General features: G+C 50.3%; 1 protein-coding gene across 2 annotated transcripts; it reads left to right on the plus strand.

Annotated features, from left to right (window-relative positions):
* The first annotated feature begins 1,477 nt into the window (after nucleotides 1–1,477).
* Nucleotides 1,478–14,753, plus strand: SEPTIN3 (septin 3). 2 transcript variants are annotated; one of them, XM_067289888.1, is made up of 10 exons: nucleotides 1,478–1,560; nucleotides 7,517–7,708; nucleotides 7,956–8,084; nucleotides 8,393–8,474; nucleotides 9,221–9,358; nucleotides 9,661–9,778; nucleotides 10,587–10,682; nucleotides 12,767–12,866; nucleotides 13,332–13,383; nucleotides 14,582–14,753. In XM_067289888.1, the coding sequence occupies exons 1-10, from the start codon at nucleotides 1,551–1,553 to the stop codon at nucleotides 14,715–14,717; spliced, it is 1,053 nt and encodes a 350-aa protein (XP_067145989.1). In that variant the 5' UTR covers nucleotides 1,478–1,550; the 3' UTR covers nucleotides 14,718–14,753. The 2 variants fall into 2 exon arrangements, with proteins under 2 accessions (XP_067145989.1, XP_013802713.1); XM_013947259.2 differs by having other exon boundaries at nucleotides 12,770–12,866.
* The last annotated feature ends 4,098 nt before the right edge of the window (nucleotides 14,754–18,851 follow it).

Here is an 18,851-nt window from a genome sequence, read left to right on the forward strand (position 1 = left end):
GGGGCCTAATAAGAAAACGCCATTGACCTGCTGAGATGGTGATGTGCTGGACACTGCCTTCACTCCACCGAGCCTGACGTCAGATGGACGCGTCTTGACATGGCACTACAGGGCTGCTGCACTCAGCAAGGGCATGGCATGGGAGGGGGCTGGGGTAACACTCCCCAAAGGGGCTCACAAGTGGCTGCTGGGGAAGACTGCTGGTCCCAGGGGAGCTGAACCACACGCAGGATAATCCCAGGACCTGCGGATAATCCCCTGAGAGAAAGCAGTGCTTAGGGAGGGCAGTGGAGGGGCAAGATCGGAGCCTGTCTCATGTCCCTCCACATCCCTGTCACTAGGACAGCCAGTGACTGTTCCCCGTGGGACCTGCTTTGGGCCCGGCCCCATCAACAGAGCAGAGCAGAGTCCTCCACGAAAGAAGGAATTGAGCCGGCAAATTGTAGGAGAAGGAAATGTGGAGGGCGGAAGGGGTGTCCCCCTCCAGACATGCCAGCCCGCGGCAGAAATGCAGCTGGGCACATCTGCACAGCTCTCCAGATGCAGGCACATCCACCCTGACACATGCACATGGGCACGGCCAGGCACAGGTGCCTCCGGGGGCATGCAGAGATGTGATCTGTGCACCCTGACACAAAGGCATATGTCACCTTGCCCATGCCGACGCTGCTGACGCAGCCTGCAAATGGCACCTCTCCCCACTCCCTACACACACACACACACACACATATGCACACACATATGTGTGTGTGCATGCATGCATACACACACACATACACACACACACAGAGGGGACGGCTCGCACTCTGCCTCTGCACCAGGGGCTGACAGCCAGGAATCATGGTGCCAAAGGAGAAAGGTTTCTCATGCCCCCACAAGCTGAGCTGAAGAGCAAATTGGTTTTGACGAGCTGTCCCCAATTCCCTCTCTTCAGAAAAGCAGGATGAGGCCTTGCAATCCCCTAAAACCAACAGATATCTACAGAGAGAGGGAGCAAGACTCTTGGCATTGCTCAGCCCTGCCGGACCAAAACCGCAAGGGGTTAAATATCTCCCTCCATAAACAAGTGGCTGCATCCAGAGATGCTCTGCAGACAGCAGCATGCAAAACTGCTGGGGAATAGGGAGGGAAAGAGCAAGAAAACATGTGTGTGGTGCAAGGAGGGGGGGGCCATGCATGTGCGTGGTGGGCCCCCTGGATGCGTGGAGCCTGTCCCTCACGGCCCCTGCAACCCTGCTCCCCTGCCCACCCAGGCGGGGAGGCTCTCACAGGCTCTGGGATGAAGCCGGGGGGAGGGCGCGCAGGGGGAGATTTTGCAGCGATGTTTAATATTCAGGTCACATGACGATGGCAGCAGGAGCAGCACCAGCATCCCCGCTCAGCTGAAATAGCCACTGGAGAAGGAGGGGAAGGAGAGGGGGGAGAAGAGGACAGGAAAGAGAGAGGCAAAAGCAGAGCTTCGTAGCTCACCACGCTGCGCCAGCATCAGGCTAGAAAACTGGGGGTAAACCCACCCCCTTGGGAGAGTAATCGGAGACAAAGGAAGCTTCATGTTCAAAGGTAGGATGCTCCGGGCTTGGCAGGGCTGGGCGATGCTGGAGGGACGCTTGGGCTTTTTGTGCATGCACTCTCCGCGGTACCCCCCCCTGCTGCCAAGCTCTGGCCATTGGGGATGAATATCTCCTCCAAAGGGCAGTGGAAGAAATTGGTCCTGGTGTGTATTTTTTTTTTCTTTCTGTGGTAGCACTCTGGCATCAAGGAGAAAGAGCAGGGGTGGCTGTGGTGCTGATGCTGGGTAGCTGTTGCCAGGGGCTGCTCTGAAAGAAAGATATAATTCCAGCTGGCTCAGGGCTAGGGAAAACCCCCAAGCTGTTTTGCAGCTGGCTTGTCCCTTCCACTGAGAAGCTGTCTCTGTCAGGGCAGTGGGAACATCCTGTGCGACTCCCTAGGCATCTGTGCTGGAGAAAGCGGCAGGCAGGGACCCCCTGGCACTGGCAGGCGGGAGGGCAAAGGGACAGGCAGCTGCAGGGGGACGGGGCGCCCATGTCCCAGCATCCTCTCATCTCATGGGACAGTCCTGCCACCCAGGCTGCAACCCTGGGCTACGGGCATGCAGGCAAGGACTGCAACGGCACAGCCCAGTGTGGGCACCAAGGGGAACAGTTTCTTCCTGAGGGGTGCCGAGGTGTGGGTGTGGGGAGACACATTTGGGGAGGTGGGATGGGGGGATGTGCTGGGGTGGCCAGCTAGGGAGGTGCGGGGAGCCCCACTTGGGCAGCAGTCAGCGGCTGACCCTGCGGTGGCTGGGCTAAGGACATGCCCAGTCCCCTTCACCTCCAGCTTCTGCATTTTCAGCAAGGCTTCAGCATGCTCTGCCCTAAATTTCACTGCAGCCCCAGCAGAGCCAGGCTCCTGCCCAAGCCCTCTGCAGAGTGGTGAGGGCACCTAGAGGAAGGCAGCCCCCAGGAAGGCTGCAGCAGCCCAAAGGGCTGGGATAAGTTTCACAGCCCCACTCGAAACGCCCAGTGGTCCCTAGGCCAGGCAAAGACCTGGTAAAGAAAATGCCTGTGTTCTGCATCCTGAGGTGAAGTGATGTGTCTGGCACAGTCTGGCCTTTGCACTATACGGCTGGGAGAAATGCCCTGGAGATCATCATGGGAATAGAGGGAAAGGGAGTTTTCCAATGGACAAATGCTTAATCCAGCATCTCTGTAGATGTGAAGCAAGGAGCAGATATTACTGCCTGCAAGACACAGGGAGAGCTGTGCTACAGCAGCAGCTGCTTGCTTTCCTAGGGACCTGATGTAACCCGCGTAGGGCCTGCTCCTGCAGCCACGTTCGCACACCAAAGCCCTCCCTCCTCCAAGTGTGGCATCGGCAGGGAGTGGGAACGCGAGTCCAGGGCCACATGGGTGAAGGGGGCTGGAGTGAAATGTGCTTTTGGATCACTGCCTCCAGTTGGAGCAGATCAGCCTTTTGCCGAACGGGAGGAGACCTACAGGGAGTCTGTTGATGTGTTATGTGGGCCTTCCTTATGTTATGTTATGTTATGTTATGTTATGTTATAGCCTTTTCTTACTGGAAGGTGGATTCATTGTGAACGGATGGTTTCCACCCCTCCCTCCGTGTTGCCACTCAGACAAAGAACAGGAAGGCAGGGGGAGGGGATAAGACTGTGTCTAGGTTATCAGGTCTAGTCTTCCCCCAGGATAGGAGTAAACGAAAGTCCCCACCATATGAGCCCTGTAATGCATCTTACAAGGCTATCTCTGTCTCCAGCTAGCTGTTGTGAATGTCAGAGGCAGGTGGATGTTAATGGTGTGGTGCAGCAGTAGTGTTTGCTGCTGGCCATGTATGCTGGCCTTCCAGGGAGAGGTTCTGGGGTGGACCGGTGAGTGTCAGAGGCAGGGGCTAGCTGGTCCCACTGGTACCTCTCTGAGCACCCATTGCCCCCTCTGGCCCTCCCTGCCCTGGCCCAGGCGCTGTAGCTCTCCCTGCTGCGGGCTAGGATCTGAGCGTAGTGTCTTCTCTGAGCCAGAGGTTATCAGCTGGTGGCCCAGCCCAGGCCTCCTCCTGCTGGGAACTGGGGAACAGAGGTATCACCAGCAACCACCCTCTTAAATCAGCCTTTGCTTAGCAGACAGAACAAAGCAGCAGAGAAAAGCGTGGTAATGCAAACAGCGGATGCATGTTGTTAACCTTGGCTAACCCCCTATTCATTATAAGCTACATTGACCATAGTGCCCTATCATATATTTATTACAGGGACAGGGAGCAGTTGAAGGGGCTACAGGATGTGCCTAGGATGCATAATGCTACCCCTTGACCATTCACTAAGAGCTTTAATGAGGTTTCATAGCAGTGTTAGCATTACTTCATATAAAATAGAGACATTCCCAGCAGACCAGGTAGATACATTTCCCGTCTCAAGGCGTTTCTCATGCCTCTGGTTCTGCACACCCTGACCTTGTCAGCATGCCGTTTCCTCATTTGTCTCCTTGGATTCCTCCGTGGAAGCCGAGAGGTGGAAAACTATGTGCACAAAGCTGAACCCCTGGATACCTCTTTGTAAGATGGGGGCTTCCCTTTCAAATGTGGCATGGGAAGAGAGGAAGGCAAGTGCAAGAGGATACTGTCTACCCTGACACCTTGAATATCCAAAATCAAAACTCCCTTCCCCAGAGCCACTGATAGAAAATCCAGGAAATATTTAAGGAGACTTTAGAAGTTCTTTTCTCCAGATTTGAGGGCTTTTTGTAGGTGCTTACTTCAGGCATTTATGACCTGATGCTGAAAAGCCTGCTCTAGCTACTGCAAGTTCCCAGCTCCAGCAACAAAGCCTGCAAAGAAATGGCCAAATATTGCAATGTGCACAGCAGAGTTGGCAACTTCTGGCAACTCTGGGCCAAGCATCCCTCAGTACAGCGAGAGTGAGGGACAGCTCATGAACATTCCTGTGAACCTTGAGGTTGGCTGGCAGCTCCTTCCCTCCTTCCTTCTCCCCATGTAAGAAAAAGGAGTTAAAGGAATAAAGGAGAGGGTAACAGACTCCCCAAGGAGAAGCTACTCCCCAGGCAGCAAAGGATCCTGGGCCTGTCCTGCTCAGCCCATGCTGTCAGCACCGCAGGGAGGCTGCTTAGGGAACGCCTGTGCTCCCTTCTCCAGGGGATGTCTTTGCTGTCTAGGCTTTCTTCTCACCTTGACCTGTTCCCCATTCACCTCCAGGGCTTTATTCACCCCCCATTACTGTAATAGACAAATGCTTCACTTCCTTTAATGTACTGACCCTTGTGACTGTCAGAAGGGCTCTTTGGCCAGTGGGAGACAGGAAGGAGATGCCATGGGAGGCGGCAAAGATGGAACAGCAGGGCAGGGATGGGGACCTGAGCTCCTCCTGTCTGTCTTGCTCCCACAGGACTGAGCTGCCTTTCCACTCTCGTCACGCAGCAAGATGGTCCTCCCAGCACTGCCACTGGGCTGCAGCCCCCTACCCCAGATCCCGTCATCATTCCCCTGCTCCACGTCTCAGTCTCTCCCCCACTCTGGGGTATGGGGGCCTCAATGCAGGCTGCTCTTCGAAATCACCCCTCCTCTTACCCCTGCAGTGGAGGGTTGGCACCTTGTGGCTAAGAACAGCAAACAATAGCTGTGCTTGCCCTCAGCCTTTGGTCTCCTCCATATTCATCCTCACATGCTTGGGCCCAGACACTGACGAGACGCTCTCCTGAGCAGGGCTGTGTGGGGTCAGCACTGGAGGATGCTGCATCAGGATTAGGGGCCATGGCACAGCCATGCACCCACAGTATGTGTGGTGTGGGGCAGACTGAGAGAGGATGAGCAAAGGGAAGGATGAAGGAGAGCTGGCTGGGTTGGCCCTCTGTGCTCTGCCAGATAGATGGGCTTTTCTGGCTGGCAACAGCTTTGAGAAAGCTGGAAAAAGACAACAGGAGCCTCAGGGGATGCTTTGTCAGCAAGAAAGGCACAGATTATCTGGGACATGTGTACAGCGAATTGCAGCTGAGAACACTCAGCTCGGCAGGCTGCCTCAACCTACAGCTCCCCGTTAGCATAAGGAGCTTAGATTTGCCAGCTTGGCTCAGGCCAGCAGTCCATCTTGTGCTGTGGCCCCTCCAGGCTAATGCTCACTGCTTCAGAAGAAGGTGATGATAGCTCAGAGTGCATGTGCTCAGTGGGAAAGAGCAGGCAGGGGACATCCTCTGGGCAGGTCTGTCCTCTGCAGGCAAGGTGAAACGGAGGTGGTATGAAGCTGAGACCCTTAGGAAATTATCAGCTGCGCAATGCATGGGTGGCTGTGCTGCTGTGCTCTTACAGGTGTAATGCAGCCCTTCTGGAGGGAAGACTTCTTTTCCCAGTTTAATGTAAAACACTTTCCAAGTGGTGTAAAACGAGCTGTGTACAGGTGCCTTTCTCCTGCTAAGGGTGGCCCTTCTGAAAGTTCTACCCCAGGCATATGGTCTTGGGATATTAAAGCTTACATAAAACATAAAATTTTCCCTATATAGAGCAGCCCTTTGTGTCTGCATCGAAGCTTTGATATGGAAATGCTGGATAGGGTCACCAGCTGCCCATGCAGACTGTTGCAGGCTAACCCTGCCCTTGAACAAAACTCCTCTGAACTCCTCTCCACCCCTGTCTCTGCCTGACCCAGCAGAACTGCCACCAGGGTCCCAGACTGGTGCTGACAGTGTCCCCACCTCAGTCACCTCTGAACTGTCTTCCTCTTCAAGTGGTGTGTCATCCACCAAATGGCAGTTGTCTGCCTGATCGCTCGCCTGCTTCTCTGCAGCTGTGGTTTCTGCTGAGAGGAGCAAATAACCCACCAAAAGGATTGAAAGGGATAATTTAGTGTGGGTTACTTGAACTGAAGTGGTGACCAAAATAAGCAAAGTGCTTACCAAGCAAAGATGCAAGCTGTCCTTGTCCTGAAAAAATAACCATCTAATGAGACAAAGCATGGGGGAGCCAAGTGATTAGAGTGGGATAGGCTCTAGTTTGCAGCTGTTTCGTATATTGAAGGTATTTGGTTCCCATCCCCTTCATCTTCCTTTCTAGACTTATCCCTCAAGCCTCTCTTCCCCACTAACTGCAACTTTTCTTCTGTGTCCTGTCCTCCCCCAACATCCAGCTTCTTCCCGTGGTGGGCGGGAGATGCTCACTAAGGAGAAAAACAAGAGATGGAGATAAGCAGATGAGGCCTGCCCCAAGCAGAGTGTGCCATCACCTGATAAAGAGGGTCAGGGAGGCCGGAAAGCCCACGGGGCCTTCCCTTTTGCTGGTTTGTTTTACGTGGAAGAAACAAGGAGGGGAAAGCGAGGAAAGAAAGGTGCAGTTGATAAGTTTCTTGGTAGACATGACAAAAAACTCTGATCTATAAGCGGGAGGCAAAAAGGGAGGTTGTTCCACCACTGCCTTCCTCTAAAGAGCTCAGAGCGCGTAGCACAGTGAGTAACGCAGCCTCCTCTGGGAGAGAGGGGCTCTTCTCTCCTCTTGTGGCCAAGCTTGCGAGGCCTCACGTTAAATCCCAAGCTCTGTTTTGATGCCAGGGTTTGACATGATCATTTTGAAAGAGAAGTCTGTTCCATTGCAAATTTCAGGGTGCATGCTAATCTTGGAGGGAGTAAAACACTGGTGATTGTGGTGAGAATGGGGGGAAACAAGAAAACGGAGATGCACAGATCTTCTGGCATCTGATTACCAGCATGGTCAGCGTTGCTAGATCTGTTGCTATTGTTTGGAGGTAGCCATTAGTATGTTCAGTGTTTGAAGAGCCCCACTTTTCAACTTCCCAAACTAGAGTGATATATAGAAAAGTATGCTAGAAACTCTAGATGCTCCCCCATGAAGGGTCTTACTGCTAAAATCATTTCATTCAGTCATGCTCAGCCACCAGCCCTTGAAATGAACATTCAGAATTGCCCCTGGTCCCCGTGACAAGACAGCAGGGAGGCCCTCTTTACACCTGAATGATGATTTTTCAATCTTTCTCCCCGTGCAGGGCCAGTGGAGAGCAAAAACGAGGCAGCCATGTCTGAACTGGTCCCAGAGCCGCGGCAAAAACCAGCTGTGCCAATGAAACCGATGGGCATTAATGCCAACTTGCTGGGTTACATTGGAATTGACACCATCATTGAGCAGATGCGCAAGAAGACCATGAAGACAGGTTTCGACTTCAACATCATGGTTGTAGGTAGGCAAGGATCAACTGAAGTGCTGGGAACCATGGCAGGACACTCTCCCATGAGGCCAGGTGGGAGCATGAGCCCCACTGGGAGGTATGAGGGAGCAGGCAGTGCTTGCAGTGGGGGCGAAGGGCAGCTTGCACAAGGCAAGAAGATATCTACAGAGCTTTCCCTCACCAGCCTGGCTCCGTCCTCTGGGCCTACACATCACCGGGCTGTGGCAGATGTCACGAGCTTCCTCTTTGCAATCCTCAGGTCAGAGCGGGCTGGGGAAGTCGACGCTGGTGAACACCCTCTTCAAATCCCAGGTGAGCCGCAAATCTTCAGGCTGGAACCGCGAGGAGAAGATCCCCAAGACGGTGGAGATTAAAGCCATTGGGCATGGTAAGAGCCGGGCTGCTGCAGTGTGAGCAATTCCCATTCTCTTCAAGAGCTCTTTAGGCTACAGATTGAGCACAAATCCATTTTCCTGTGAAAGAGTGGTTTAGTGCAGAGGTTATCAAAATTTGGAGTAAGAAACTGAAGTGGGATCACAGTTGTCCAGGCATGCAGTGACCCAGCCTGGCCTGTTCATGCTTGTTGGGCAGGAGTAAGGGTAGAGTTCCCTTGTTCCCTTGCAGGGCACAGAGACGTGTTTCATGATGGAGCAAGTCCCCAGGGAGGTGTATGATCATTTGTAATTTCTTCCCCAGTCATTGAAGAAGGTGGTGTCAAGATGAAGCTGACAGTGATTGACACCCCAGGATTTGGGGACCAGATCAACAACGAGAACTGGTGAGTTTTACACAGCCAGGGCTTGTGCCCCAGAAAGGGCTGCATTTAATCCAGCAAATGGAGTAACTCCCACCTATGCGGCCTGGAAAAGGTCTGGGACTGTATTGCACTCAGGGGCTGGGGGAGTTGGGGATGTGAAATTGTGAGCGCCCTGGTTTCGTGTGTTTGCTTGGAGGTATGCACACATTACACAGCAAGTGTCTATTTCTGTGCCTTAAAACCCTTGGCCCCACTCAAACACTCACCTCCTCTCTCCCCTTCACTCTCAACCCTTCAGCCCTCCCCTAAGGCATGTAAAATGCAGTGATGCTGTCAGACAACTCATTACCAGGAAGTCAGGCAAAAAACTGTAATGTCCTTCCCAGACTGACAGTTCCCCCAAATTCTACATATATTCCTTTACCTGAAAATTAGCAGATTCAAGTTCTTTTGCCTATACTGAGCCAACTCCAATTTTTTCCTATATTTCTCACAAAGAGCAGCCTTCAGCAGCCCCTTGCCATGCTACCAGTGGGTCTTTCCTTTCCCCCTTCCACTGATTTTACCACTAATTTCAACAGTGGTTTTGCAAAAGCCCCTGATCTCAGCTACAGAAACTCTTAAACATCTCTACTGATGGTGAGACACTAGTGGAGGATTTTTTTACCCCAGAGCCTGCTTTACTGCTATCAGAGCTGGCAACACTGTAGGCAGGAACATGAGGAGATTTGTACCTGTCTATTCATCTCTCTCTCCCACCCTAACAGCTGGGAACCTATTGAGAAATACATCAATGAGCAATATGAAAAATTTTTGAAAGAGGAGGTGAATATTGCAAGGAAGAAACGAATTCCAGACACGCGAGTGCACTGCTGCCTCTACTTCATCTCCCCCACAGGCCACTCGTACGTATACAATCCCCCTTCCTTTCTCAACCCCACAGTGCCTCTGTTGCAGATATATACTCTGCACTGCTCTGTGTCAGCCATGGACCCAGGGATCCTGCCTGTGGGGCTGGCCACACTTTGGGAACTGTGGGACTTGAAAGGGTCTAGGATAACAAGGGAGGAGAAGAGATCATGGTGGCAACAAGCAGGGAATGAAAAAGAGAGGTTTCTTTGATGCATTGATGCTTGGGAGGGTCACTAGGGTGACAGATGGGGAGAGTAAAATGACCCCTTTCATGTTGCTGCCTCCCGGGCTGCAGCCTGCGGCCTTTGGACCTGGAGTTCATGAAACATCTCAGCAAGGTAGTGAACATCATCCCTGTTATTGCCAAGGCTGACACCATGACCTTGGAGGAGAAGACTGAATTCAAACAAAGAGTGAGTATCTCCTCCTTTGCATGGGACCCTTCCCAGCCCCGGCTCAAAGATGGGAGAGATGGGCTGTCTCCTTCCTCCTGGGGCTGCAGCACAGTCCACAGTGCATGCACAGAGTCCTGCACCAGGTCCTGCCTCTCTGACCAAGAGCCCAGGTGTGGGGTAGCAGTGGCTAAGTGCAGCCTGGACTGCTTTGCCTTTCACACCTTGTGGCTGCTAGCACTGCATGCCTAAACAGTTGTTCCCCAGTTCCTTTCCTTGGTTGTATCCAAGAGCGGGCTTTGAATGAATGTGTTGGCAACAGGTGTCTCCAGAAAGAGGTACCTGTTATTGACACATGTCTGCGCTCATGAATCCCATTTCTGGGTTTCTTGGAAAATGTTGTCTCTTGGCCCAAAGGGACCTTCATAGTCAAAAAAATAACAATAAGGACCTGGTAAAGACAGCACAGTGAAAACCAAAAAGGTGCTTGAGTCTTGAGACTGTCGTGAAGATGTAGCTGTTTACAGGCTCTGAGGGCACCTCTTAGAGGGAGAATAAAGATGCATATCCCCGTGACATGCCATGAGGTGGTCTGCCATGTGACCTGTGTTAACCCATGATAATCCAAAGCCAGACAAGTAACTGGGGTTGAGGAAGAAAGGCTTGTCATTGCTGCCATAAGTCCTCACTTTGCTGCACACTTCCCTGGGAACAGTCCCTCCAGCCTTTCCTCTCTGGAAGGATTGCCAGGTGTGTTTGCCTGGCTGTCCTGCCTGCCTTTCCTTCAGGCTTGTGTGGCTTTTTGCTTCAAAATGTTCTCTCTGCTCAGGTGCGCAAAGAGCTAGAAGTAAATGGGATCGAGTTTTACCCCCAGAAAGAATTTGATGAGGACCTGGAGGATAAAACAGAGAACGACAAAATCAGGGTAGGAAACACTTCATCATGGGAGCGGAAGGGGGGATGAGGACTGGTCAAATTTCATAAGTGTGAACCAGACACAGAGTCACTAGAAGATTTTAAGTGCTTTATGGTCCCTGGGTGAAAGATGCAATAAATGTAAGGGATGGTCATTCATCCTTTCTAGTTTAATTTGTTCCTGTCATTATCACAGAGTGCTATGAGGGCTGAGTGAGGAAGGACCATATTTCACCTTCTCTTGCTGAATGCTCTGTTTGGCCTGTGTTAAGGACTAAAGAGGCCTGGAATGCAGCTGATACCCAGCCTCTGACTGTCCCAGACAACTGCCCCATGAGCATTTTCATCCGCTGATCAAAATCTATCTGAAAAGCAGTTCGGTTTGTTGCTCCCCTAGTCCCTGTGAAAAGGCTTGTCCCATCCTTCCCTCATCAGAGTTAGAAACCACCTTGTAATTTGCAGCCTGTGTTTGTTCATGACCAGGTTGTACCCAGGATTATGTCTGTGTTCTTGTGCCAACATTGGCTTGAGCACTTCTCCTACTTAGTGATTACTTCCACCACTCAGGCATTTGCAGAGAACCACATTATCTTCTGCTGGCTTTCTGGTCATCTAAATGAGACAAGCTCCCTAGAATGGGCTTCCCATTTCTCGGTACTCCATCCTCCTACTCACTTTTTTCTGCACTTGCTCCAGTTTGACTTGATTTCCCAGCAGAGTACTCTGATACTGGTACCCCGTGCTCCACGCCTCTCCTGGAGAGATCTAACTGTAAGCCCTTGGACCACATGCTTTTTAAACAAATTCATCACATTGGTGCCTCGTGGTCATCTCGTGACTGACTAGCACATGCAGTCCTTCCCCTCCTTCAGTGGTTGCTTGTTCATGAGCTCCCAAACTGTAGCAGAAATTCTTGCTGTTATTTCCTAAATGCTGCCCTTTGTGCCTCAAACTTCTGCACATCTTCCTGGATAATAATCCAGCCTGCCTCTGTACTGACAATGCCTCCTGGCTTTGTGACGTTAGTGCATTTAATTATCCCACTCATCATTATTGTGGCAAGGTCATTAGTGAAAATAGATTGGCTTCCATGACGGTCCTCAAGAAACTCCAAGGGTATCTGCCTTGCAGCCTGACACTAGTCCTTTCAACTCCCTTTGTTGTCACACCCCTAGCAGAAATTTCCATGTTCCCCAGCTTAATTAATCATTTCCCATATGGCAACATAACACATGTTCTTGTGAAGACCAGATGGGTTTGACAACTTCTCCAAACCATTACTGTTTTACACATTTTGTTCTGCACTTCAGCCCCATGGCCTTAGGTTTGGTAGTTTCACATGTAAGAATAACTTTTTTTTTTTTAATCTCCATTCCTGTGATAATTGAAATTCCTTCCCAGGCCCAGGAGCATCTATAAAGCACAGTAAGTCTATGAATATCTGCAAAACCTTATGGAGATACTAGGGTCTCCTGCATCCTGCACTCTGGGAACAGGTGCTTTCTCCCAGTGTTTGGAGATTTTAGGTTCCCTGATAGCCTCATCTATGGTTGGGGGGAGCACCCCATCCCATCCCTGGCCTTTCTGAGTGCAACCATTTCAGATATTAGATTTTGAATATTCATGTGTCCTGCTGGGGGGGATTACTTTGAGTCCTCTCCTTCTTCTGGTTAGGGACTACAAACTCCTTGGTGAGAAATACTCACTGCAAACTATCCCTATGAGCAGCCTTCAGTCAATAGACCTTCTCCTGTTTACACCGAGGAACCTCCTTCTGGTCGCATCCCCCCTTTAAAAATGCTGAAGATGTGTGCAGAAAAGCTCTGCCCCATTCTCCAGAACCCTTAGCACTGCTGCAAACTGCACACTGAGCTCTGGAAGTGCAAGGACACCTGCAAAGTAAGGACTCAAAATGCCAGGGATAGCGCTGACAGGTGAAGAGGACAGCCAGTTGAAGTGTTGCTCTGGAAAACTTGTTACTTTGCAGAAGGCTTTGTGCTTGGTGAGCTGAGAGGAGGAAAGGTGGACAGGGAACAGTGACACTGCTGCTAATTGGAATGCGTTCGATAGGTCTCTCCACCTGTCTCTCCCTAGCAGGAAAGCATGCCATTCGCAGTAGTGGGCAGCGACAAGGAGTACCAAGTGAACGGCAAAAGAGTCCTGGGCAGAAAAACACCTTGGGGAATCATTGAAGGTAAAGAAACCCTTGCTTCTGGGAGACTAAAGTATCTCTGCAGGCCCCAGTAACAGACCAGGAACAGACCCATGGCTAACTTCCCGTGCCTTTTGTGATAAACTTTTTAAAACCAAGCAAAAGAAGAAATTTCAAATAGCTGTTTGTAAGGAACTGCCATGGTCACTGCAGTACTGCTAACTGGCAGAAGCTGGAACCATGCTGAACACCACCAGGAGGGAAGCTGATCTCCTGAGATTTCCTTGATTTTCAGATGAAAATTCACATGACTGCTCAGTGCCTGACAGTATGTCCACTCAATGCTTGACAGTGTCTGGTGTCCACACAACAACTGTCTGTCCTTTCTGAAGTATGCAGTCTCTGCCCACCTGGAACATGCCTCACAGCAATGACCTTCCCATGCTCTGTAACCACAAAGGGGTTATTAAGAAAATAAAACATAACAACTACTTTTTTTCTTTTCAGTGGAAAACCTCACTCACTGCGAATTTGCCCTACTTCGAGACTTTGTCATCAGGTGAGGCTGTGGTCATGCACCAGTTTGTTTTTGATGAGAAGGAAATCTTCCTGAGACTGCCCCCCTTAGAGTGAAATAGCCCCATGGGAGGGAAGAAAAAGCACATTCCAGGCAGTGAAACCTTGTATGAACACTCCAAAGTTTGGGCTGAACTAAGGGGTAGGATGTTCTAGTGGCTCTCTTAGTGATGTGGCCTACCTCACTAAGATCTAGCACTAGTTTTTATGTATGATGTGGATGCTTTGAGGAAGAGCAGGGTGTTAGCACCCTGTGCCATCCCATTAAGCATATCAGGTGGCAACAACTTCTAGTTGATCTGGAAGTGAAAGGCTTCATATTTCATTCAGCTTTCATTGTCCTGTCTTATTCATACCCTATTTTATGAAGCTATCTCAGCACAAATGATATCTGCCCTGAATTCTGTAGAAGACCTGCAAAAAGCCAGGGTGACCTCTGTTCCCTGTAAACACAATAAGGTTTTAAAATAGGACCAAAACTTAAAAAAAAAAAAAAAAGAGAAATACGCTACAAAGCCAGAGCTCTGTGACTCATAACAGCCATGGGTATGGTGGTAGTAAGACACTTGGCCAGGTACAGAGCTCTGACATCACCCTACTACCCTCTTTTTGTGCTCAGGACAAGTTCTTAACCGTGGTACCTACCACAGCAGTTGTGCTTTCCCCAAGTCTAGTAAAAACATCCTAACCAAGTGATAGTCACAAAACAAAAAACAACCCAAGCCCACAGGCTTTTTAAGGAGGTTAGAGACTACTGCTCATGGCAGAGTTCTGCAGGTTATGATCCCCAGTGGACCTAATACACATCGTCATCTCAACACTGCTGGAAGCAGGATGTGAGAAGAGATGAGTCACTGTCTGCTCTCACACACCCGAATGGCCAGTAGCTGTCTCCACTGGCACTGGTTTGAGAGGGGCATGACACTATCAAGCAGAACCAGGGACTTCAGCCAATATCCTACATCCTGTGTATGTATTCTCTTGAATGACGATGCTGCAGCTATGAGTTGTGTTATGGCATTTGTACAATAAGAGCGGTATGTTCATTAGCCAGACTGACTGGAGGAATCTTCCATTTATCTTGAGGAATAAAATGATCCTCAGAAGACTAACACTGACAGTGCTGATGTTAGTTATTGTATCCTCTTTGCAACCCCATCTCCACTTTTTGTCTTCTGCAGGACCCACCTTCAAGATCTAAAAGAAGTGACCCACAACATCCACTATGAGACCTACAGGGCCAAGCGGCTGAATGACAACGGAGGGCTGCCCCCCATGACCGTCGAGACAGAGGAAAACCATGAAAGTAACCTGTGAATGACCTCTGCCTGATTTCACCCGGTGTCTCTGGATATGACAATCCATCCCTGCTACCCTTGACTCTACCATGGGCCTGTCTTTGAAGCATGTGGCGCATCCTCTGTGTGTGTGAGAGGATGTGTGCGTGCGTTGCGTGTGTGTGTACCTGTGTGCCAGGGATGGACCAAAGGCATCTCCTCTGTCCTTCCCAGTATGTCCTCATTCTTGGTTCGTTTTTTGCACAGCAGACTGTCTGTCATCTTCCTTTTTCTCATGTTCTGTGGCTCAGATGTGTGTCTTGCTTAGAGGAAATAGGGCTGGGGGATTGATTTCTGGGGGCAGGAGGGTGGAGGTATGAGGTAGGCTGTCGTCCTGTGTTTATCCCTTGGAGACGCAGCAAGGAGAGACTCCCAGGATAGATGGTGGAGGCAGTGCATGCAGTGTCTTCCAGTGATGGTAGCAGAGCTTTCTGCTGGGTCCTTGGTGGTTGAGAAGGCAGTGGTTGGTCTGAGGGCTATGGGGGAGGGCAGTATTTTATCCCCATTTCTTGCTGTGGCTTCCCAAGGGGAAATAGAAACGTGGAAGTGGATAGATGGGGGAAGTGACATACTGACATGTTTTGAGGTCCAGGCAGTGACTGATGGGAGGAGACACAGAATTAGTTCTTGGGCCTTAGCACCTATCTGAGAAGCATCAAAGTACTTGGGGAAAATAGCCATGTTTTCCAAAAAAAAGCAAAACCAAGAGGAACAGAATGTGTTTCTGCAGCAGAGGATGCAGTTTCCCTGCCCTGTGCTAAGATCAAAAGCCATCCTTGAAGGTCACAGGCTTTTGATCCTGTGTAGTCTCCAGCTCCGACCAAGCTGTCCTGAGGCTACCCTACCTCATGCCCGGCTGCAGCAGTCGCTTCGGCCTCTCTCCACCAGCGCCGAGCTGGTTCCAGCCATACCTTTCCCCCATGGCACGGTCCCACTGCTGAGGAGTGCAGAGAATACTGTATCATGTGGGACTGGCTGGGGACTCCTTGGGGACAGCTCCGCTCAGCACATGGCCTTTGGGCTCTCAGAGGACCCTAAGAGAGCCACTAAGAGTGACGTGTTGGACCAGGGTGTCTCCCTTGGTCTCCACTGGTGGTGGGAACACAAGAAAAACCTTCTCTTCACTAAAACGTTTGCTGCTCCAGCAGTCTGTGCTGGCCCCCTGCCCCTCCTATTGCCCTCCCAGCTTCTATGTCCTCCTCTCTTTTACTTTTCTCCTCATTCCCTTTTACCCATCCATATCTTCCTTATTTCATTTCTTTCCCTCTCTCACTTTCTCTGTTCTCTGCCTTTTCTGTCTCTCCTTCATTTTCTCCAAATGCTTTAGTGTTCCTCTTCTCCAAGTTCTTTCTTCCCTCTCCCTCCCCATCTCTTCACCAGCTCTCACATATGCTCCTTATGTACATGCTTTTGTTGTGCTGTGTTTAGAAGCTGCTGTTTTACCTTCCCTTGGAGGGGACTGGGAGTGAAGGTAAAGACCCAGGAGCAGAGTGAGGAACAGCAGCTTTACTGAAGGCGATATTGTCGTGTTTAGCCAGCGGCCCCAGGTCAGGGTTGGAATTCATTTTCACATTGTAAAAGACATTGCTTCTAGGAAAGATAAACACACCTGGCCTACTCTGTTCCCTGATCCCTCTGGCCAGTGTGGAGCAGGCCTGAGTATTCAGCCTCCCGTCAGGAGCAAGGAAGGTGGCAGCACGTGCCCTCTCAGGCAGACAGCAAGGGCTCCACTGTGTCAGGGTGCTGTGGGGTGAAAACTATGTACCACAAGGATGGAGAGACATCATTGAATTCAGTTATGTAGAAATGCACTTTCCCCCTTTTGCCCCAGGTTCCTGTGCACTGGGGCTCCCCATCCGCCCTTGGGCTCAGTCACAGCCTTGCCCCTGCCCGCCGCCACACGCATTTGTGATGCTGTTGAGGCAGAGAGCTGCAGCAGCTGCTGTATCAGCCCTCCTTGACCATCAGCAGGGAGATGCCTCACATCTGTTTTTAAGGAGCTGACTTCCCTCTTCATATGGAGGCCAAGTCACAAGTCAGTACTGTCACTGAGAACAGCTTTAGTTTTCTTAATCTGAGGCATCTTAATCCAGAGGCATCTTCATATTTGATCTCTGGCAAAACAGCACTCTCAGCTCTTTTCCGTATGTAGCTGAGCCAGGCAGAAAGCATCAGGGCTGAAGGGCTGACTGCACAGAAGGGAGGAGGCAAGGATGGGACTCAACCCCTCCTGACAGATATCACAACTGCTGTGAGTTAGACAGCCCCTGTCTGTCACCTAGCGGATGCATGTCACACAGTTGGCAGGGGTTGTCACTTCCAGAAGAGCAGTAGGTTTTATTTAAAATGCACATGGAGAATGCCATGGTGTAGGACTGTAGCACCACGAGTAATGGGAAGTGTAGTGGGTTAGGGACAGACAGCTGGAAAGGCTGACGCAGGAGGGAGGAGGAGATCCCAGCGAGGAAATAGCTCGGGATGATTCAAGCTAAGTATGAGGTTTGCTGACAGAGCTGTATGGGGGCCAGTCCTGGGAAGGCAGAGGGTGCTTCAGAGACACCAAGCCTTAGCAGAACCGTGTAAGAGAATATGTCCATGATGTGGCTTTCTCTGGTGTTGTCATTGCAAAGCAAAAGTCTCTTCAGTTTCACTCCTACCTGTCCATACAAATCAGCCATTCTCAACATCTCGAGGACATGAGGGCCCTACTGGTCTTTCTTGGCCCTTTCACCACCCATGTTCATGGCTCCCGGTGCTCCTGTATGCAGTGTGCACATATAGCATTACATCCTCCTTCCCATGTGCACCAGACCTCCTTGGCCCAACAGAGAATAAAAGCCTCTTCGCTGGTGCAAGCAGCTGTATCACAAACCTCACAGACAGGGAAGATGTCCTGTTATTGCTACTTGTCCTCCCAACCATCTTGACCATTCACAGCCCGACGCAGATTAAAAGCCTCCACATGGCTCATCTCCTCCGGCTGGCCAGACCAGCTTCCCCAGTGTGGACATGACTCCAGCATCACCGGCTGCCATAAACATCATCCCAGCATACTCTGCTGTGGCTGTTCCTGCCCCTTCTGTACATAATGTTTTAAACCCAGTACAACAGGAAAGACATCTCCAGTGCTCCTCTTCTTCACTGCACTGAAGCCTGAAGCTGTGCTCCATCATATTTAGCAGGTGCATACGGAGGTGCTTCCTGTACTTGCTTTCTCACATGTCTCTCTTTGACAGCCGTGCTGCTGCTATAAAGAAACTTTCTTGCCGTTGGGCTTTGTCAACCCAGGCTGTGACATGCACCGTTGGTGCCAAGTGCTGCAGGGTGCCCTTTTGTCTGTGGTATGTTCACATCTGTGACTTTTGGGTCCAAACACAGGTTATGGCAGAGAGCCAACACTGCCCTGCTTAGTGAAAGCAAAGTGGTCCTCACGCAAAAAAAGAGGGAGATTTTACATTGCTTATACCTTGTTTCAAGCTCTGCTCTGCAATTCTCTGTCAGATCATGGACTACTCCTAATGGACCCATAAAAGAAAAGCAAGCTCAGGTATGCCACACTGCCATTCAGTAATGCAAACATCCTAATGGCATCTGCATATCTACCAGAAAGTCTTTCCATGTCCACAAGTGACAAAAATCAAAAACTGCCCATGTTGTATGACCACAGGAGATAGAAGTCTGTTGGGAAAAAGGTCTCTGCTGATGGAAAAGCTGGGAAAAGGCTCACTGGATCCTAGCTCTCTTGTGCCACCAGCTGATTCCCAGGATGACCACAGCAAGTCAGATGAACCCCTTAGAGTCACCGCTTTAATGGTATGCAACATAGAGAGATAGAGTTCAAACTTCACCCAGGAGGTATGCAGTCTTTTAGCATTCAAAGACTCATGAACTCTTTACTGTGTAAATTATTCCCAAAGGAAGTTTGCAATGTATGGCAGATCCCATTTTTATACTGGACAAAATATCATTTAGGCTAGCTAAGTTGTTAACTAACATTATGACAGACATGGTTTTGCCCTTAAAGAGAACAAGAAGGGTTATGTTTAGGCACTAGTATTTGCAGTTAATTGTAAGGGCAAATTAGTTATGATCAGCTTGTGTTTTTAAACAGACA

The sequence above is a fragment of the Apteryx mantelli genome, chromosome 1 (assembly GCF_036417845.1).
Source record: "Apteryx mantelli isolate bAptMan1 chromosome 1, bAptMan1.hap1, whole genome shotgun sequence".
Classification (NCBI taxonomy): Eukaryota; Metazoa; Chordata; class Aves; order Apterygiformes; family Apterygidae; genus Apteryx; species Apteryx mantelli.

Excerpts from the sequence above, each read along its gene's own strand:
- SEPTIN3 (XM_067289888.1), top strand. Across the intron at positions 7,709-7,955 it reads CTTCAACATCATGGTTGTAG|GTCAGAGCGGGCTGGGGAAG; the intron begins GTAGGCAAGGAT and ends TGCAATCCTCAG. Across the intron at positions 10,683-12,766 it reads CAGAGAACGACAAAATCAGG|CAGGAAAGCATGCCATTCGC; the intron begins GTAGGAAACACT and ends GTCTCTCCCTAG.